Source organism: Oryzias melastigma, linkage group LG7 (genome assembly GCF_002922805.2).
Source record: "Oryzias melastigma strain HK-1 linkage group LG7, ASM292280v2, whole genome shotgun sequence".
In the NCBI taxonomy this organism is placed as follows: domain Eukaryota; kingdom Metazoa; phylum Chordata; class Actinopteri; order Beloniformes; family Adrianichthyidae; genus Oryzias; species Oryzias melastigma.
This window is the reverse complement of record NC_050518.1, coordinates 19,334,181-19,352,963: the sequence shown is the minus strand read 5'-3', so window position 1 is coordinate 19,352,963 and position 18,783 is coordinate 19,334,181. Positions and strand designations below refer to the sequence as shown.

General features: G+C 38.9%; 2 protein-coding genes across 5 annotated transcripts in view; both read left to right on the top strand.

Annotated features, from left to right (window-relative positions):
* tmem269 (transmembrane protein 269) overlaps positions 1 to 8,809 on the top strand; it is a 9,309-nt gene extending 500 nt beyond the window's left edge. Inside the window, exons 2-7 of one of the 2 annotated variants that reach the window (XM_024292755.2) lie at positions 747 to 784; positions 2,302 to 2,449; positions 2,658 to 2,755; positions 3,524 to 3,667; positions 4,606 to 4,806; positions 7,260 to 8,809. In XM_024292755.2, coding sequence (XP_024148523.1) covers positions 760 to 784; positions 2,302 to 2,449; positions 2,658 to 2,755; positions 3,524 to 3,667; positions 4,606 to 4,806; positions 7,260 to 7,369 — 726 coding nt within the window. In that variant the 5' untranslated portion in view covers positions 747 to 759 and the 3' untranslated portion in view covers positions 7,370 to 8,809. Of the gene's footprint in view, positions 1 to 746; positions 785 to 2,301; positions 2,450 to 2,657; positions 2,756 to 3,523; positions 3,668 to 4,605; positions 5,107 to 7,259 lie in introns of those variants that run through there. The other variant, XM_036212851.1, reaches the window with a different exon arrangement.
* Positions 8,810 to 8,867: 58 nt separating this feature from the next.
* Positions 8,868 to 18,783, top strand: part of magi3a (membrane associated guanylate kinase, WW and PDZ domain containing 3a) — a 158,201-nt gene continuing 148,285 nt past the window's right edge. Inside the window, exons 1-2 of one of the 3 annotated variants that reach the window (XM_024292752.2) lie at positions 8,868 to 10,517; positions 11,046 to 11,153. In XM_024292752.2, coding sequence (XP_024148520.1) covers positions 10,463 to 10,517; positions 11,046 to 11,153 — 163 coding nt within the window. In that variant the 5' untranslated portion in view covers positions 8,868 to 10,462. Of the gene's footprint in view, positions 10,518 to 11,045; positions 11,154 to 13,351; positions 14,357 to 18,783 lie in introns of those variants that run through there. The other 2 variants (XM_024292753.2, XM_024292751.2) reach the window with 2 other exon arrangements.

Sequence of the window (18,783 nt, the reverse complement as noted above, 5' to 3'; positions counted from 1 at the left end):
TTTACAATAAAGTAGCAGGTGGGAAAGAAAGTAAAACAAAACCCAACAATTATTATTTTTTAATTTTTTCATTTGAATTTTTATTTCAGAGCCGTTTACGTCCGATTTTTTTTTTTAGTATAAAAATAAAGCATGATGGGTAATTAGTGCGCTTCACTACAGCTCATTAACATGATGCTCAGGTGTAACTTGGCAGCTTTAAAACCGACAAAAGTACATAAAAGTTCAATTAAAACGACGTTTTAAGTGACTTTCATGTAGGAATGTTGTAATTTAACAATTTAGAGTGCAATATTAACGAGGCGAAAGCGAAAGAGTCTCAAATAATTTCTTTAAAAAAAAGTTCCACTTTTTAACAACAAAAGTGTACTTAACTAAAAGTAAATTAAGTAAGCAATAAAAATGCAACTATGGTACTAATTCTAGTTATGAATGTATGATTTATTGTGTGGAATGGATGAAATTAGACAAAAGTGGTATTAAAAAATAAGTGACAGCAATAAAATTATTCCAAAAAGTAGACTTTTAGGGAAAAACAAGGCAGCCTGCTGAATGGTATTTCATTACAGAACTACTCATTACTTCAGTGCCATAAAAATTGCTCTTAATGGTACTTTTTTTGCGTTGTTTTTGATGATTCCTAAAACGATTAACAGCTTTTTTTAAATTTTAAAATGATCTATTGGGTTATAATAATGCTAAGTGTTTAAAGATGGAGCTAAATTTGTCTTCTGCATCTTTTTCAGTGTGAGAACAGCCATGATCCTCCTGACTCCATCCCATGGTTCGTACTCCTCTCTCAATCTCATATCTTAATCAAGACTGCAGGCTTTTTTTTCATTATATTCATCTTTTAAGAAATGTAAATGCACAAAAAATATCTTTTCTCAAATAGTAAAAAATGTTTTTAAAAAATAGTTTTAAGATAGTGTCTGCAAGTCGTTGTTGTGAACTGAGAGTTAAGTTTTCCTTGTTTTTCACTAATCCTTCAAGTGGTTCCCTGGTAACATCCCAGTGAATTACGTAACATGGTAACATCCCATCATGCTTTGCACTCATTAGGCAGCCATCCATAAGTAGAGACTTGTTGAAATTGTGTCCAGCTCTGACTTTAGCTCCTTTTTGCTCTTTTTATCGGTAACCAAAGCAGTGAAGCCAGAGCGCTGAGGGAAAACTCTCAGTGTGACGTTTCAATGCAACTAAAGAGTTCAAGAAACACCTGGTGATGATAGGAAAGAATGAACCAGATAAAGAACTGGAATTAGGAATTAGTGGAAAATTGCATTAGTTTATATTGGGATGATTTAAAAAACAGATGATCAGATCTGATTTGAACAGACTTTTACGGTGTCTCTTGATTTTAAAGGAAATTGTGACGTGTTGGGGGGTTCAGTTTGTTCATTTGTAGTCAAAAATTGTGTTGCTGTTGCTTTAAAATGTATTTTTTTAATTTATTCTACAATTTTCATTCAAATTGGAAAATTATGAAAAAACAATAATAGGAAGCAGCTGAAGTAAAGGGTTGTTGTTTTATTTAGCTCAATAAGAATAAAAGTGTTATTCTTAAAGACACACTCTTCTGAATATTGTCTTTTTAACATGTATTTGTGGAATTTTTCTAATGATGGGGGACAAAAATGAAGCTCAAAATTGCATTTCTGGATATTTCTTTATTCAAATCATTGTAAATCAGGAGCAAACCAAAAAATGCCATTAAAAAAAACTTGTATGCATTACGCAGACGTTACTACAACAACCTCCACCTCTCTAGTTTTTGCATCTCCTCCAAGAAATTGTTTGTTTGTCGCTCCTTGGCCAGTAGCATCATCTCCATATCACCCATCTTCTTGCGCCATTCTCAGATATGTTTAGGATTCATCCCAAAATGTCTTCCAGATTCCTCGCTAGAATGTTCTTTGGTGTATACCAATGTATGTTATCTTTGACCATCACTGCACTGGCTCACAATACAAACACCACAGACACCCGGAGTCTGCACGACTGTGCATGAGCCAGCCTGGAAGGGGATTCTCTCACTTTATGAGATCAGCTCGTGAGAACCCACTTATTGGAAGGGGCTGGTGCTCCGATCGCAGGTTTTTAAAGGAATGCTCAGAAATGGGTCAAACTACAGCGTTGGGGTTGTTTACAATGAAGAATAAACATTATAATACACTTAAAAACTCACAACTCGAAAAACAAAACATTCAGTAACCCATTAGGTCAGCGTATAAAAGCAATGAATCATGGTAGCTGATTATTGACCCAGCGACTGATTGCATTTGTCTGTTTCGTTCTCAGATTTATTCCAGCGCGCCAACAAGGTCTTCCTGAGCGACACGACCACGGGGCTCCAGATCAAAGAGTTTGCACGCAAAAATGCAGCCAACGCTCTGTCTGTGGCCAACATGGTGATGGGCATGGCCTCCATTCTCAGCAGCCTTAACGGGTGAGTGGACACGCTGCTAATGGAGGCCGTGGATGTGGACGTGTACCCCCGAGGGGCAAAAACACAGCCATCGATCGGAAAATACCAAAACCAAGAGCGATTGGCTGTTTGAGCCAAAAACTGTCTCCTTATTTTCATCAGAACATCAAGAAAGTCTTTAGTGTTTTTGTCATTAAACTGCTCAACCTGGCACTTTTGTCTCGTCCAGGCACCATCACGCGGCCTGCTGGCTGGTTCTGATTGGCTACCTGCTGGATCTGGCAGATGGAGCCGTTGCCAGGCGACTGGATGCCTGCTCTGCTTTGGGTAAGTGGCGGGGTTGTGGTCAATAGCTTTTAGCGGGGATAAACTTCAGCTGGGATGTTGGCCGAGTAAAGCAGCGCTGCCTTTGTACGGCTGTAAACAAAAAGGGCCGATGAAAGAAAACTCATGCGGAAAAAGTTCAGGGAGAAAAATCCAGTTTTCTTTAAACATCCCATAATTAGCATTTTTTGAATGACAATTTTTAGAATAAAAATTTAGTTTTTAATTTAACAGCTTAACTTAACCCATTTTCTCTAACGGCCTAAAATAGCTGCCAGGTGCATCATTGTTAGCTTGGGTCTTAACAGGCGTTTTTTTCTGCATGACTTTGCAGGTGAGTGTTGTTTTGCCCCCCCCCAACAATGTTTTTGTGTTAAATGAACAATCGCTTTCCGATTAAGCCGCCTAATTCCCCGGATCGCACTCCAATTGTCCGTTTGATCCCTTCGCTTTGAGTTCTCTGCGTGTCTGAAATTGCTCAAATTGTTGACCCCGGGTGGGAATGGGTGTGGGGGTGTGGGTTCCCGGATTCCACCTCTGCTTGGATCACCTCATCCCGACCTGCTCAAAACAAAAAAAACACGCCGTGTTTCTGAGGGTGGGGTGAAGAGGCTGTTTACAGACAGGCTGCCCGTCGGGCTGACGTTGGACTTTCGCGTCGCTGAAGCCCGCTGTGACCAGGTGTGCGAGCAGAAACGCCCCCAGAGACTGTTTTTTTTTTTTTTTATTTAAAGGCCTTCAGGAGGTTTTCCATTTGCTCCTCTCTTTCAGGTGCAAAGCTGGATGACTTCGCCGATTTCACCACCTTTGGGATCGCCACCTCGCTGCTGCTGAGGACGCCGGACCTGCTGGACAACATCCTGTGCATGTGCTACGTCCTGTCCGTGTTCGTGCGCCTCTGCTTCTTCTCAAGTGGTGAGCTTTAAGAGAGGGACCTGGCTGTAGGCAAGATGGCGCCCAAGCACAAAATTATGTGTGTTTGAGATGACTCGCGCCTCGCCTGGATCGTCGGCGAGACCAGGCGGCTGCAGGCGGGGAAAGGCGCCTGAGATTAAGGCTAACACTGTCGGGGTTGTCCTTAACATTCGGTTGAATTTTAGTATCCCTGTCCTCCTTAGTTTGATCTTTACTATTATGTATTTTATATAGATTTTTAACATTTGTCTACAGACAACAGATGAAAAGTAGATGCTGGATTATGTTAATGTGCACTGTCCCAGAGAAATAAATAAAATTGAGATCAAAGTTAACTTTTAAAGGCAACAATAACACATATAACTGCAGATGATTTAAAGTCTTGTTTATTTTTACATCAGTGATTCATTAATTTCCAGAAATACACAGATTTTCCTTCATTTAGTGTCAGTCATTTCTGATCACGTTTAACTGCAAGAACTGTCAGGACACCATTTCCCACAATCCATTGTTTTGTAGTCATCTAGGTGGCTTGCAGTCAGTGCAGTGCCAAATTTTCAGCTGCCCTCACCTGGTTTGGCACCTGGCTCCTGCCTCTTTCTCGCGATACTTTCATCATGATTGACATGTGACGTCAGAGCAAAAACTACCCAACATGCACCTCAATCTAGGCATCCGCCTGCATGATCTCAAATACATCTATCAAACTCATCACTGGCTGGAATTGTTGCAACTGTAGTCGGAAGGTGAATTTGCATATCTATGCTAGAAGATTCCAAACCCTTCGGTGAACCTCGGTCGAGCACTTCCGGTTAATGATGCTCTGGCGCCATCTTAGGGTCATGTTGTTGTCTGCGGTCAGGTCCTCTTGGGCTTTAATGTAATTTGTTTGCATAAACAAATTTGTTTGTTTGTTTGTTTGTTTGTTTTCCCATCAGGGATCCCCTTCATGTACCGCGGGTTACCCTGCATCTACTCCTCAGCCATCCTCGCCAGCGCCTCTTTGCTGTCGGGGGGCAACATGACCCTGCTGCGGTTCATTGCGGTGGCCATGATCCTCTTCATGATCAGCCATAATTTTTACCCCCATGACAGAGTCCTGGAGTCCCAGGCCTGGAAGAAAGCAGTTTATGCTGGAGGTGAGCAGCTTTCTCAGACAAAAACCGTCATTTCATCTGATGGTTTTCCATCAAATTCCATTCATCCATCTTCTTCCGCTCATATGGGATCGGGACGCGGGGGCACCAGTCTAAGCAAAGATGCTCAGACTTCCCTCTGCCTGGCCACTTCCTCCAGCTCCTCTGGAGGGACCTGAGGCGTTCCCAGTCCAGCTGAGAGACACAGTCTCTCCAGCATGTCCTGGGTCTTCCCCGGGGTCTCCACCCAGTGGGACACCCGGAACACCTCTCCAGGGAGGCGTCCTGACCAGATGCCCGAGCCACCTCAACTTCAAATTCCACTGTTTTTAAAAATCTGTGTCCTGTTACCAACCGAGCAGTCCTGTTTGGTTACCCTTTAAACAGGGAAGTTGGAGGCTGTCTCCGCCCACAGCCGAAATGTAAAAATCCAGTCATGGGGTGGAGCTGGAGAACTATTATCATTACTGGAGCTGCAGATCATGATGTGGGAGTTAAATGCTTAGACCAGTCACAAGATACAACTGTAATACATCAATTCAACCTGTAGGGGGCAGCACACAGCGTTTTTTGACTATATTTTCAAGAATCAAAGTTTATTTTAATTTGTCAAAAATTTAGCAATGACCAACAGACAACACTTGTAAAGCTCCATTTATGGAGATAAACTGCCAAAAAAAAGTTGATTTAGGGTTTGGTTACCCTTTAAAAACCCTCTCCAATGAAAATTGTGTTTTTGGTGTTTTCTAAAACGCAGTGGCGGGCCGTGCATTTCACACCTAGGCCTTCAGTAGTGCTCCATCTGAATCAACCCAACCCTCAATAACTATTTTATGGCAATAAAACTTCTACTGCAGGTACAGCTGCCACACACACACCAAAAGCATAAAAAATAACCTGATAAAATTGCAATAATATTTAGGTATATAGCAAAATTTTACTCACCAAAAATCCGGATTATTTGTACACAAAATCCATCCTTTCTTTCCTCAAGAAGATTTCAATCACTCTGTCGTGCAGATTATCCGTGCGTTTTAGTTCCATCAAGAAGTCCTTTTCTATCGCCATGGAAGCTAATGCTGAAAGTCGAGCCTGCCCTGACGTATTTCTGGCATAAGTTTTAATTCGCTTCAGGGCTGAGAATGTCCGTTCAACAGAAGCAGTGGACACGGGGCTTGCTAGCTTCGGAGTTGCCTTAACATTGCCTTAACAATGTCCAGCTTTTCTTGAAAAGTCCGTCTTGAAAACGGCTTTGACAGTAAGTCTGCAACCAAATCCATTTCTTCTCCTCCTTCAGCCATTGTGGATTGAAAAACCAGCTATTATATTCGATTTATTTGCCTGTGAGGGTCGCTACGGATTCAGTTTACCGGCTCTTCCTAGTACACTCTCCGATTATCCAATCACAGCGCGTGAAAATCCTGACGTTTCCGTGGGCCAGCTAGCTGGCCTATCACGTGGTCTCCTCCAGATCTGATTGGTTGAAGCAACAGCTTGGTCGACAAGTATTTTATGCTACAGGGCCCGCAGAACTGATTGTGAAGGCCTCCGGGCAGATTTCTTTGACCCTAGCAACAAATGGTGCTGCAATGTGATTGGTTAATGCTTAAATAGGAAAATACACGTCTGGAAGCAGCGCAACCAGGGAGACAGCAATGAAAGGACGAAGACAGAGCATTTGGAATTATAGAATACGTATTCACGGAAATAAATAATAATTAATATCAGTCTGTGATTCAGATATTTTTAGGCCAGCAGAGAAGGCCTTGCAGGCCCTGACGGCCCGCCACTGCTAAAACGTTCTTTTAGCATTTTTCTCGTGATGGAGGACATACATGTATATAAAACAATTGAATTGTTTAAGATTAAAAATTCCTTTCTGAGTATTTCTGTATTCACATCATGGTGGATCTGGAGCACATGAAAACCAGCCGTTTCAAAACGCTCAGGTTTGTGGTGCAGCAACTGACATGGACAAAGCCTCTCTGCTTCACTGCAATTCTGATGCATCCATGTGAAGCTTGGTGTTTTATTGTCATGCTAATGTTAGCTTGGGCTTGTGGGGCGCTATAAACTAGTGGGAGAGAGTGTAAACAAAGGGTTGATGGGAAATTAGCCAAGGCTAACTTCTTAGCCAACAGTCCCGCCAACAACCCAGAGGCGAATTTCTAATAAACTCCTGCTGCTCTGCAGAAAATATGTAGTAAAAAAACAAGACATGCTTTTTGATTTCGGCTAAAAATATAATTTAAAGACCACTAAGAACACTTTGAAAATCAATTAAAAGATGATTGGAGTGGGACTTTAAGGCAGATTCTGTCTCATTTTAACAGTGAGAACATTTCAAAAATCAACATAATGTGAGGATTCTTTCTTTTTAAGGATTTCTCACGTACAGACATAAATCAGAATATTTGCTGGAGTTTCCTGTAAAAACTTCCTCTTCTCTGTTTCAGGCGTGGCCATGGTGTTCTGCTCCTCCTTCCCCCCTGCGTGCGTCTACTACCTGCTTTGGTCCGTCTCCTACATTTTGTTTCCCACGTCTCTCTGGAGCAGTAAAGTATAAAGCAGCGCCGCACGGCGCCGATGTCCTGACCCGAGCAGGTCCGAACCCAGCCTCCCAGACTGCTGCTGCGAGGCTGAAAAGAGCAGCTTGTCTTTCAAGACCTCGCCACGACTCCTCAGCTACAGAGGAGAGGAGGAGAAAGGAGGACTTTCTTTCTGTGAGGGACTCACCGTGATGCTGTCACAGTGCCATGACGCGCTGCCTTTTTGTTCAAAATCCACTTTTTCATTTCGTTTATGTTCTAATCTCCCGTTTTTTTATCTTAATCCAACCTTTTATGAGCATTTTTGTCGCCTTTTAATATCAAATCCTAAAAAATATTTCAAAAAGAGCCTAAATGAATGTAGTGTCCCCTAATTTCATTTAAATGCTGACAAATTCTTTTATACTTTCAGCTCCAATTTGGGTCAATTCCACATTGATTCAGAACAAAAAAAAACATATTTTTCAGATACATTTTCACTCATTTGTGGAGCTGGGAAATATTCACTTATAGTGTTTACTTCATTTTAAAGCTTTTTTAAATTTAAATTGTCTCAAATTCAACAAAAATCTATTCCCATGCCCCTTTTAAATCAATTTTTTCACATTCATAGTTTTGAAGTTTGTCCCAGATTTGTATATTTTTCTTTAGTAAAGTTGAGCCACATTTCCTCCTAGAGTTTCAGCTTCATTCTAAGGTGGAAAACTACATTTCCATTCACTGAGCTCCATTCCTGATGTTACATTTCCTGTAAGTTGAGTGACCACAACCTTTTCTCTTTTTTTGCTTTGATAGAATAAGTACTCTCGTGTTTTCATGAAAAAAAAATCATGTTTTATTTTTGCATATTTGAGTACATTTACTTAGGTGATTGTTAGTCTCTGTTTTAAGAGGCTTTATAGTTTAAACAGCTCAGTTTGAGTTTCAAAAGGAAAGCCCTGAAAGATGTAGTGAAAGGCCTATTTTGCTGCCATCTAGTGGTTAAAAGGTGCACTTTCTTTGCCTGACAGGTGATAAAGGATCTTGCAGATATTTGTAGACCCACTCTGATTTTTTTCTGATGTTTTGTAAAAGCGTTCCCTGTGGTATTTTAATTGTGACGGCATTCACACTATAGTGATTCTCCTGCTGCTTCATGTACATTTTCACGCAGGTTAAAAAATCAATCACACTTTCAGCGACTGTTCAGCTCTTTCAGAACATTACTGCTTGTACTTTTGGTATTTATAAAATGTATAATTTTAAATATTGAGCAAAATATGCCCCCATAGAAAATGAATGACAAATTGCTCAAATCTTTCAAAAACGGTGTGCACTTTGAAGCTTGTGAACGTCATTCAAACTCTAAAATGTTCAACAACTTATGGGGATTTTTAGGGTAATTTGGAATTTAGCTTTTATTTTAGTAACATGCTAGCCGTTTTTTAGGCAAATTAGGAGTTAAATAGTATCTTAGCATTATGCTAGCTGTTTTGTCAAAATTTTTCCACTTTTTTTTTTTAGCTAATTTGAAATTTAGCTAATATTTTGGCATGCTTTCAGATATAGCATTTTCAGCTGTCTCATTGAGCACTTTCAGCAATCAGTTTCAGCATTTTCAGCTAACAGCACTAGGATCTTCAGCAGCCTCATTCGGCTTACAGCATTCACACTGGCATTATTGCAGGTTATATGCTATAAATTTAGTTATAATTATGCCATTTTAGCCAATATCAAAAGACTTGTGTCATTTTCTAGAGCATAGTATCAGCAGAGAGACAAATGTTTTTAGAAATTTGACTTTGAGTTGTGCGTTAACCCCTCCCGTTGCTGAGAGTTTGGAGCATGGACCTTATGGCGTATTTTCTATTACAAATACGTTCATTTGTTTTCATCTGCTCCTGATTCACAACAATTTGAATAAAGATTTACCATTTTAATCTTAATTTTTGAAATATATCGTCCTCCATCATGGAAAATAAAAATGCTACAAGAACATGTAAAAAAACTCAAAAAACACCATTTTCATTGGAGTGGGTCTTTAAATTCTGCAGCAGATTCTATAGATGAAGTGACTTGCAGTATTATATCATATAATTTTTGTATAAATAAGCCGCTTTTTTGCATTGCTTACTGAGTATCTATGCACTGAGACTGACAAATAAAGAGACTCTAGTTTTCTACGGCTTTGACTGACAGAGATTACAGAACATCATGGATCATTTTTGACATCTCTTTTGGATTCCGGCTTCGCTTTGAAAGAAAAACATCTGCCAGCTAGTTCTCACAAATGTTTAGCATTAATTACACATCTGAACCCGTTTAAACTCTAAAGGAACTCTCAGTAATATAGGAGCAGAATGTGAGGATTTTTTTTTTTTTTTTAGGAGTTCTGCTTCTACGTAGTTTCCACAGATTTTCATTTTGGTTGTTACTTGGCCTTGTATATTTTCACATATATTTGGTTATTGTTTTATGTGTGGGTGCTTTGCTTTTTGAGCTGTACAGTCACAGTGATGTATTCATGCTTCAGAGGATTACAGACAGAAACTGTACTTTTACCAAAACACAATAGGATCAGTGCTTTTAAGTCTGTATATTTTGGAAATAAAAAGATAATTTGAAAAAAAAAATCACTCTTAATGTTATTTATTTGATTTATTGCACATAACTTGCTTCCTTTACATCAGGCATTGCAGATTCCACAGAGGTAAAAAAAAAAGATGTTTTGTCTTTCTTTTAGACCAGAACTAACCTAAATGTCTGCAGATTTAAAAATTATTACTCAGGGATCTGCAACCTTCAACACTAAACAAGCCGTTTGGGCTGAAATCTCTCCAACTAAAACCAAGCAGGAGGCACAGCTTTGTTCAAAAAATACAAAAAAAAAATACATTGAGTTGCTGCCATGTGATTGGCTGATTAGAAATTAGTGTTAACGAGGAGTTGGACAGGTGTGCCTAATAAAGTGGAGAGTGAGTGTAATCATTCACATAAAATTTAAAAACCATCAAGGTGTTTATTGTCCTTTTAAGGTTCTCATTTTCTAATTTTTTCCAAAATTGACTGTGTTTTTAAATTAATTTTGATACTTTCCTCCTTGTTATTCCATAATCTCACCCCACACAGAAATGCTTTTTTATGTCTTCCGTACAGAAGATTCCTTGATGATGTCATTATTTTTTGGTAAATATTTTCCTTTTCTTAGAAGTTTTTGTTTGTTATGCGGAAATAGTTTCTATTTAGTTTGATCAAATGTTGTATTGCATGATATTTAATTATATATGTAACCTTTAATAATTTTGATTTACAGAATAAAATGCTGTAAATCAAAAGTATTAAAAGTGAATTATTCTTATGACCCGTTTTGGTCATATCCATAGTGACTGTAGACTAATTATGTTGGTGTTTCCTCAAACCTCGGTACCATAATTAATAGGTAATTCAGCACAAGCACACATTTTAACATATGCATATTATTATAATCGTTTTACAGTTTAACCTTGCTTTATATCACTATATGTTTTATGTTTTTTTAGCAGCATTTTCCTTTTTTCTACCCCAAAGTAAATTTCCAAATAAGCACAATTTTTTTGCATTAAAATCCCTTTTTTTAGATGGAAATAATCTATTTTTGGACTTTTGGGTGATTCCTCTAAATGTTGCTCCTGCTGCATGATTATCTGCCGTCTGTCTCTCGGCTGACTCTGGCAGATGCCACGTCGGCCCCAGACGCCGGGCTGACCCACCTGAGATGCTCTGGGCAGGAACCTCCTCGTGTTCCAGTCTGTGCTCGGACAGGAAGTCGTCCTGAAGGGGAAGGTGGTTACACACTCGCACAGCTGTCACAACTCCTGTAGCACAAGAGAAAAATCATAAAAGCATCATGTTGGGCAGGATGCAAAACTGTGGAGCCACCACTCTGTAGTGCTTAACTAAAAAACAATATGATTTTATTATTTTATTCTATATTCTGAGGCATTCAGGGTTTTTTTTCACAGTTTGAGGAGAAATAAAAACATTGTTGCCTATAAAAGAGTCACTTAGAATTTACAGATGGAGCTTTAATTAACCTTAAGTTGTGAGAGAGTTTTTCTTTTCATTAGCTCTAAAAAAATCAGATCAGTGGATAGAAACGTTGTGTTCCTGTAAATGTTCATTGGAGATTTCCAGTATGTGTGTTTATATCTGTGCCAGTTTGGACTCTCCTGTGATCTGCATGTGTTATGTTGATCTCTTTTATTTCAGATAAGCGAACCAGAGCAGGACATGAGTCAGTGTCGTGTGTATTCATGCTGTACTTTCACTTTCTTTTTGATGGGTGAGTCCTCTTTACTCCAAAGGACTAAGGGGATTACTGCACACAATCCTAACATCAAATCAACAATTTTTATATATTTTGCAATAATACAGTTGTTGTTTTATTAAACTGTTAATTTAATTTGATTAAATCCATGCATCAGATTGTTTTAACGTACTGATCTATGTTCTTTTTTGTATTTGTCCCTATTAAATAGTTAGAATAAATATATATATATTTTTATTTTGTTTTATTTTGCTGCGCAGTGGTTTGGTCCCACAGTCCAAAAACATGCTTCTTAGGTTCATTGGTTACTCTATTTTTGTTTCTGGGTGTGCATGTGAGTGCTATGTGGATGTGGTTGCATTCCCTGCAATAGATGGGCGACCTGTACAGGATGTATCTCACCTTCACCCAACAGTAGTCAGGACCGGTTCCTGCAGACCTGTTACCCTAAAGGGGATACAGCAAGTTAAGAAAATAGATGCTTTATCATTTTTTTAAATTATTATTTTATGTTTTAAATTGAACAAATTTCAAGAATATATTGCACTTAAAGCATCTAAATTAAAAAAAAAAACATAAGCTTAAGAATCTCTCACATAGGCTACCTATGTGGAATTTTGGTTTTTAATTATTCATAAATCAGTAAAAGAGATATTCAAAAAATGGAAATGAAGAGTCTGAAAGACATAAAAGTAAAAAAAGAACACCATTAAGATTAAACTAGAGAAACATAAAAGGGAAAAGCGAAAAGGTAAAAAATATTTAGAGCAAATAACATGTATTTAGAAATATTTTCTTCCCCGTAAAACATCAAATAAATAAATAGGTACATTTCAAAATTTGTGTTTCTTTAAAGATGAAACAGCAGTCAATACCAGAGTTAGGTTTGATCTAATTTGGCACATTTTTCATGGGTGTAATTAGCATTTTAATTGTGTGAGTGTGTGTATATATATATAAAACAAATGTTACACCATTAAAAAAGTCCATTTGGAAAGATTTATGGCCACAAAGCATTAAAACAAAGAAATCATCGATCAAACACAAATGCTTTATTTTTTGTGATTTTTTTTTATTTCATTTTATTTTATTATTATTATTTTTTATGTGGACGAAGGAAGTTAAACATTTGAATGACAGAAAATAATAGTTTTCCAAGTCCTACTTCGATCATCTTTTGATCTGTTTTCAAAGTGTTCCCAATGTTTTTTTTAATTATGATTATGCCATATTTAGTCAAAATAATAATTAAAAAAACATCGTTTTCTAACTATCTGTGTATATGTAATCTATGATGAGAAAAATATCACAAGAACAAGTTAAAATCCCCCAAAACACCAATTTTTATTGGAGTGTTTTTAACTCTGTCGGCCACAAGAGGGCGGCATTGTCAAAATAAATAAAGAAACTTTCTCCTTTAGTTTCCCGACGATTTCATGGCGAAAGTTCAAACTGTAAAATGGGATATAAAGAACAAAATGTCAATGTGTTTTGTATCAATGAGGCTGTAAAAGTTTCTTATGGTGATAAACATAAATGGTGCGTGCAAAATTGCCGCGTTTGTCCCTGAAAACGCTGTACGCTTCTTTGCTAACACACCATCCTCACTCCTGAAAGTCCCGCCCACCTCCCGTCACCATTGGTCAGAAACGATTTACTCAGGACCGCCTCTCAAATTCTGATTGGACAAATCCCGATGCCGTCAGGAAAGAAAAGCGGAAAATAAAGGATTACAAAAAAAGTTATGGAGCGCAGCCTAATCGGCTCAGGTCTGTTTCACGCCGCTGCGCAGTTCCCCAGCTTCTGTTTGAGAGCAGAGGAGGACACGAACGAGGGCGGCGGAAGTAGCTAAGAACCAGGCGCCAAACCGAAGCGCTCGTGCGGTTTTAGAGGATGTTCAGGTGTGTTTTGGCGTCTCCAAGGGCTGTGTTGATGTCACCGCGAAGGAGGAGGGCTGGCCAGGCTGACAGGTGCACGGCGTGAATTTCCCCACTGAGGATTTATTTTCAAAATAAAAGCATTAGTTGTAACTTTTTTTATTTTCTTACTTTGAGTTAAAATTTCCTTTGGATTTAGTGGAGGTTCCGGTGCGCGGACGGGCTTTTGCGCACACTCGGTGGCCATCAGCGGGTTAACGGGGAGGCAGAAGGCGCTGCTGTTTGTTAAGTTGCTCTGGAGCATCCGAAACGAGCCTCTGCGGCACGGGTGGTGCTCGGGTGACTGGACGGATTTTTTTTACGCGGAGAATCTAAGCAGCTTTTGGATAAATATTTATTTCCTTAAAAAAGAAGAGTCTGTCCTGGAATAACTTCTTCAATCTGCGATGCTGCGTCCGCGCGTCGCCGCGCTCTAGGAGGTTGCTCTGAAGGACAGCTGTTCATGGACCTCGGGGGTTCACGCGCGCCGCCAGCGATGTCCAAGACCCTGAAGAAGAAGAAGCACTGGTCCGCCAAGCTGCAGGAGTGCGCCGTGTCGTGGGGGGGATCCGGGGAGCTGGTGTCCGTGGTGGAGGTGTGCGGTGGCGCCGAGCTGGGAGAGTTCCCCTACCTCGGACACATGGCCGTGGACGCGCTCGTGTGCCACGCCGGGAGGCTGCCCGGCAGCGGGGACGTCCTGCTGGAGGTGAACGGCACGCCGGTCAGCGGGCTCACCAACAGGGACACGCTGGCCGTCATCCGCCACTACCGGGAGCCCGTCCGCCTGAAGACCGTGAGACCAGGTGAGCGCACGCGCGCGAGAACTCCTGCAGATCACTCCAACTCCACTGACAACCTGTCCTCTGACATGCCTATGAATGGGCCTGCAGTCCATGCATCAGAACATATGGACAGCCACACTCAGTCACGTGAGTGGATGGATCTAAGACAGGAGTGTCAAACTCAAAAACACACCTTAGGTACAGGATAAACATTTATTAAATACTATAAAATTAAAAATTTAAACTTTAAAACCATAACTTTTTAACACATGAACTAGCTGAAAAAACACTGAAGTTGAGAGCTGAAATCACTGAAGCTAATAGCTGAAAATGCTGAAGCTTAAAAGCCAGCTAAAATATTAGCTAAATGCCAAATTAGCCTAAAAAAAAAACTTAGGTTAGCCAAAACAACTAACATATATCTGAAAAAGTAGCTAAACTTCAAATTAGCGTAAAAACTGAAAAAGCCTTAATTAGCCAGAACAGCTTTTGTGTAAATATTAGCCTAACTCCAAAACAGCCTGAAAAACTTAAAAAGCTTAAATTAGCCAAAACAGCTAGAACATAGCTGAAATATTTGCTAAACTCCAAAACAGCCTAAAAACAAACAAAAAAAGCCTAAATTAGCCAAAGCGGCTAGCCTGTAGCTGAAAAATTAACTAAACTGAAAAAATAGCCAAAACATTTCAGTAAATGCCAAAACCATAACTTTCAGTAATTTACTGTCCATAAAAATATATTTTCTCAAAATTAAACAAGTTAAAAATAAGCACAAGATAACATCGGGTCATTAATAACAATAAAATAAAAGGATCTGGAGAACCGGATATAATTACCCAGAGGGCCAGATGCGGCCCCCGGGCCTTGACTTTGACACGTGATCTAAGAGAAGGTGGTGCTGAGTGCTCTCCACCAACACTTGGATGAACCTGCATGAGGCTGCCAGCCTTGGACGCAGAGGTCCTGCTCGCAGTGTTGCATCCAAGCCTAATTGAATCAATTACATCCATGTTTTTGGAAGTGGCAGGGTGCTGAGCCAGCTTGGCAGCAGGGTGTCACACTATGACTCTCATGGATTTCTGCTTAATCACATTTATCTTTAGCTGAACAGTAAAGGAGAAAAGAAGCTCTTTCTACAGTTAGAAAGCGCTGGATGACTGTCCACTGGAAGTTTGGACTCAAAACTGTTCAGTTTGTTGTGGTCTGCTCTCAAAACAGAGATTTGTAGAGCATTACATAACATCCCAATATTACGGTGGCCCTGCAGTCCAAGTCACAACAAATTTCTCAATGAAAAAACACACTGACCTCTTAAAACCTTGTGTCCACATGTGTGGTTTGAGTTCTATTCCCACAGTATATAATTCTGTTCAACTGTACTGTATTTTCCACGCTATGCCGTCAATGAATGGTCTATTTTTGAACTCATAGATAACTGTCTTTGTAGAAAAAGTACAAAAGTGCCCAAAGGAGGACATATTGTATGTTCCACACGATAGGATGCGCCTGATTGTAAGGCGTATGTCAATAAATTGTCAATTTTTGAACCAATATATAAAGCACATTGAACTATAAGGTGCATTAGGAGAGAAAGAAAAGTCTAAGATGAGTTCGTCAGTCAGTGAGACTTTAAAAAATGCGTCCACAATAACTCTAGAACATGTTTGAAACACCCTACGTTAGCCTCGTAGAAGGGTCAACCGCATTAGCGTACTACTTACAATACTTGTAACTCACAACCTTGTTTGCAACCCTTGGAAAGATAAACTAATAGTTCTAAAACAAATGTTACTTCAACTATGTTAACTTCCATTCTTGTTCATAACCTATAAAAAAAAAAGAAAACGAAAAAAAAAACACACTAGTCTGACTCCGCTACATGTTAGCCGCATTAGCTTATTTACAATAATACTCAGCTTGTTTGCATCAGAATAATCCTTCTAAAAGGCAGTATGGATTTTAAGATGCATTGTTATTTATTTATTTTTTTAACCAAATAATGCTTTTAAGTGCACCTTCTGGTGCGAAAGATACAGTACATGTGAAGAAGGTTAGCTAAAATATTAGCTTGGGTCTTAAGAGAGTAAAGATCACAGTGATGATTTTTTTAAAAAGTAAAACAAATATATATACATATATAAAACGACATTACATTTTAAAAGTCAAAACTAAATTCCAGAAACCCAAGTAACAATGAAAAAAATAAAACTGAAAAGGTAGGTACTACTGGACTTGGTGGCCCTTGTATGACATTTTAGGTGTTTTAAAGGCATCTTAAATGTTTGCATCGTTATAAAAGTTTTTTGATTGGTATGGAGGGGTATATCCAGTATTTCTAAAGTTGAAATGATTGACAAACATCATCAACCACGTCTCATAGTATCTACCTTTTCCAGTATCTATAAAAAAAGAAAATATCAGAAAACAAAATACATTTCCAGAAATCAAAATGAAACAAAAGAAGAAACCAGAAATGGCATATAATTTCCACAACTTTATGAAAATTTAGCTTAAATTGTGGCAAAATTTCTATAAAGTTAAGTCAGCATGTTGGCATATCATTGCTAACACAAAAGCAACTCCCTGATAACATGTTAGCATGTTATTAATGTGGTAACATGTTGGCATGTTATTCATAACATGTTAGCATGTTATTAATGTGGTAATATGTTGGTAAAACCTCATAGAAATGTTGCTAACATGCATTGATTGTATATGAAAACTGGACTGACTTCACCCCACCACGTTCCAAACAGGAAGTACCTGCTGGCTCCAGGAGGCCAAAATTCCATTGACTTCTATGGAGAAAAAAAACAGCTATTACTTTGTTATTATTTTTTGTCAGACTAACCATTCTCTGCTAACTTTTTTTTAAAGCATGTTCTCAATATTTCTATTTTCTTTTGCGATATATATATTTTTTTCTTTATTGCAAGATTCTTAAGTAGCCCGAGTTTTCGTGTAGCCCGCTTTCAAGAGGTAGGTTGACTTTCAGCAAGCTCAGTCCTGATTGGTGAGAGTGGTTGCCATAGTTGACGTGACTCAGGCCGACTCGGACCAATCACTGCTCACTGACGTCATCTGGCTCCAGTATGGTGGAGCCCATATTGTGAAAAAATGGCAACTGAATATATTTAATTGGAGTCAAGTCATTTTCTATGGATGACCTCACCAGTTCTCATATACGGTCAATGCTAGCAAAATTTCTATAAAGTTATGCTAATGTGTTAGCAATGAGATGCTAGCACCACAACAACCTTTTAGCTTACTACTGAAACTCAAAGCTTGACAGAGTTCCAATAGCAGATCTGATAGGTGTGCACATTAAGACTAAACACTCATATTTGCTAACGTATCTCAAGCGACTCTTTATAAACACGCGGAGGCCAAATGTAGCAGTCAACTCAGCATTACAACGGAACACTGCAAAAATATAGCATCTTTGTAACCAATATTTAACATCTGAGAAACTCAAAAGGGTGGGCTAAATCGATACTATTTAGTGGCCTCCTCCTTGATAATTAAATGATCATTTTGAATGAAACATCCAGTCAGTTTGGTTGTGCTTAACATATTACACGTCATAGAAAAGCCGTGTAAAGGAGTCGTAGAAGCAAAAAATTGTGAAGTTGTTCCCCCGATTTCATTGAGGAAGATACCTATTCAGATTTTCTTTCAGACTTTAGAGATTTGTATAGAGATGTCAAAGACTGAATATTTCCTTCAGCTTTGCTTGTTGATTAAGACATAGTTTAAAGCTGAAACACAGTGTTATGACAATTATTCATTCATCTTGAGCTGATGGGCTGAGCTGTGATCTACTCACTAATGTGTCATGTGCAGAAAATTACGCTAAGCTTTTAATTGCGTTAGAATGCATTGGGGATTATGAGTATGTGTGAAATGAAGTGTACTGTGTTTTTTATTTATTTATTTATTTATTTATTTATTTATTTTTTACACTGATATTTATTTATTTATTTTTTTTACACTGATTCTGCTTTAAACTAGAAAGCTAACCTTTACACGCCACTCTCTGGCCATTCACAGCCCCCAGCCTTTCCTTGTGTGTTTGATGCACATCTGCTGTGATGACTGTGTGCACCATCATCATCTCTGATGGTTGCGCCACATCTTTGATTCTTCATGAGTTAGTGCATACTCGTTTCAAAGGCTTTTTACAGTAGCTCCAAAACAGAAAACACATGTCTACCCTAGAAGGGATTTGTGCAGATTATCCCTTAACTGACTGGTTTGTCCTTACCGTATCTTCTCCAATTGCCGGGCTATCCCTCATGATTACACAATGCTATTTCCTTTTGCAATTTAGACTGCACACAAGATTTGCTCTCACTGAGTTGCCTAATGTTACTGTTTTTCTCTTGTTCTCTTACATCACCAGGGGACTTTTTCTCAATTTTTCTTTCCCTCACAAGTCATGTTATCCC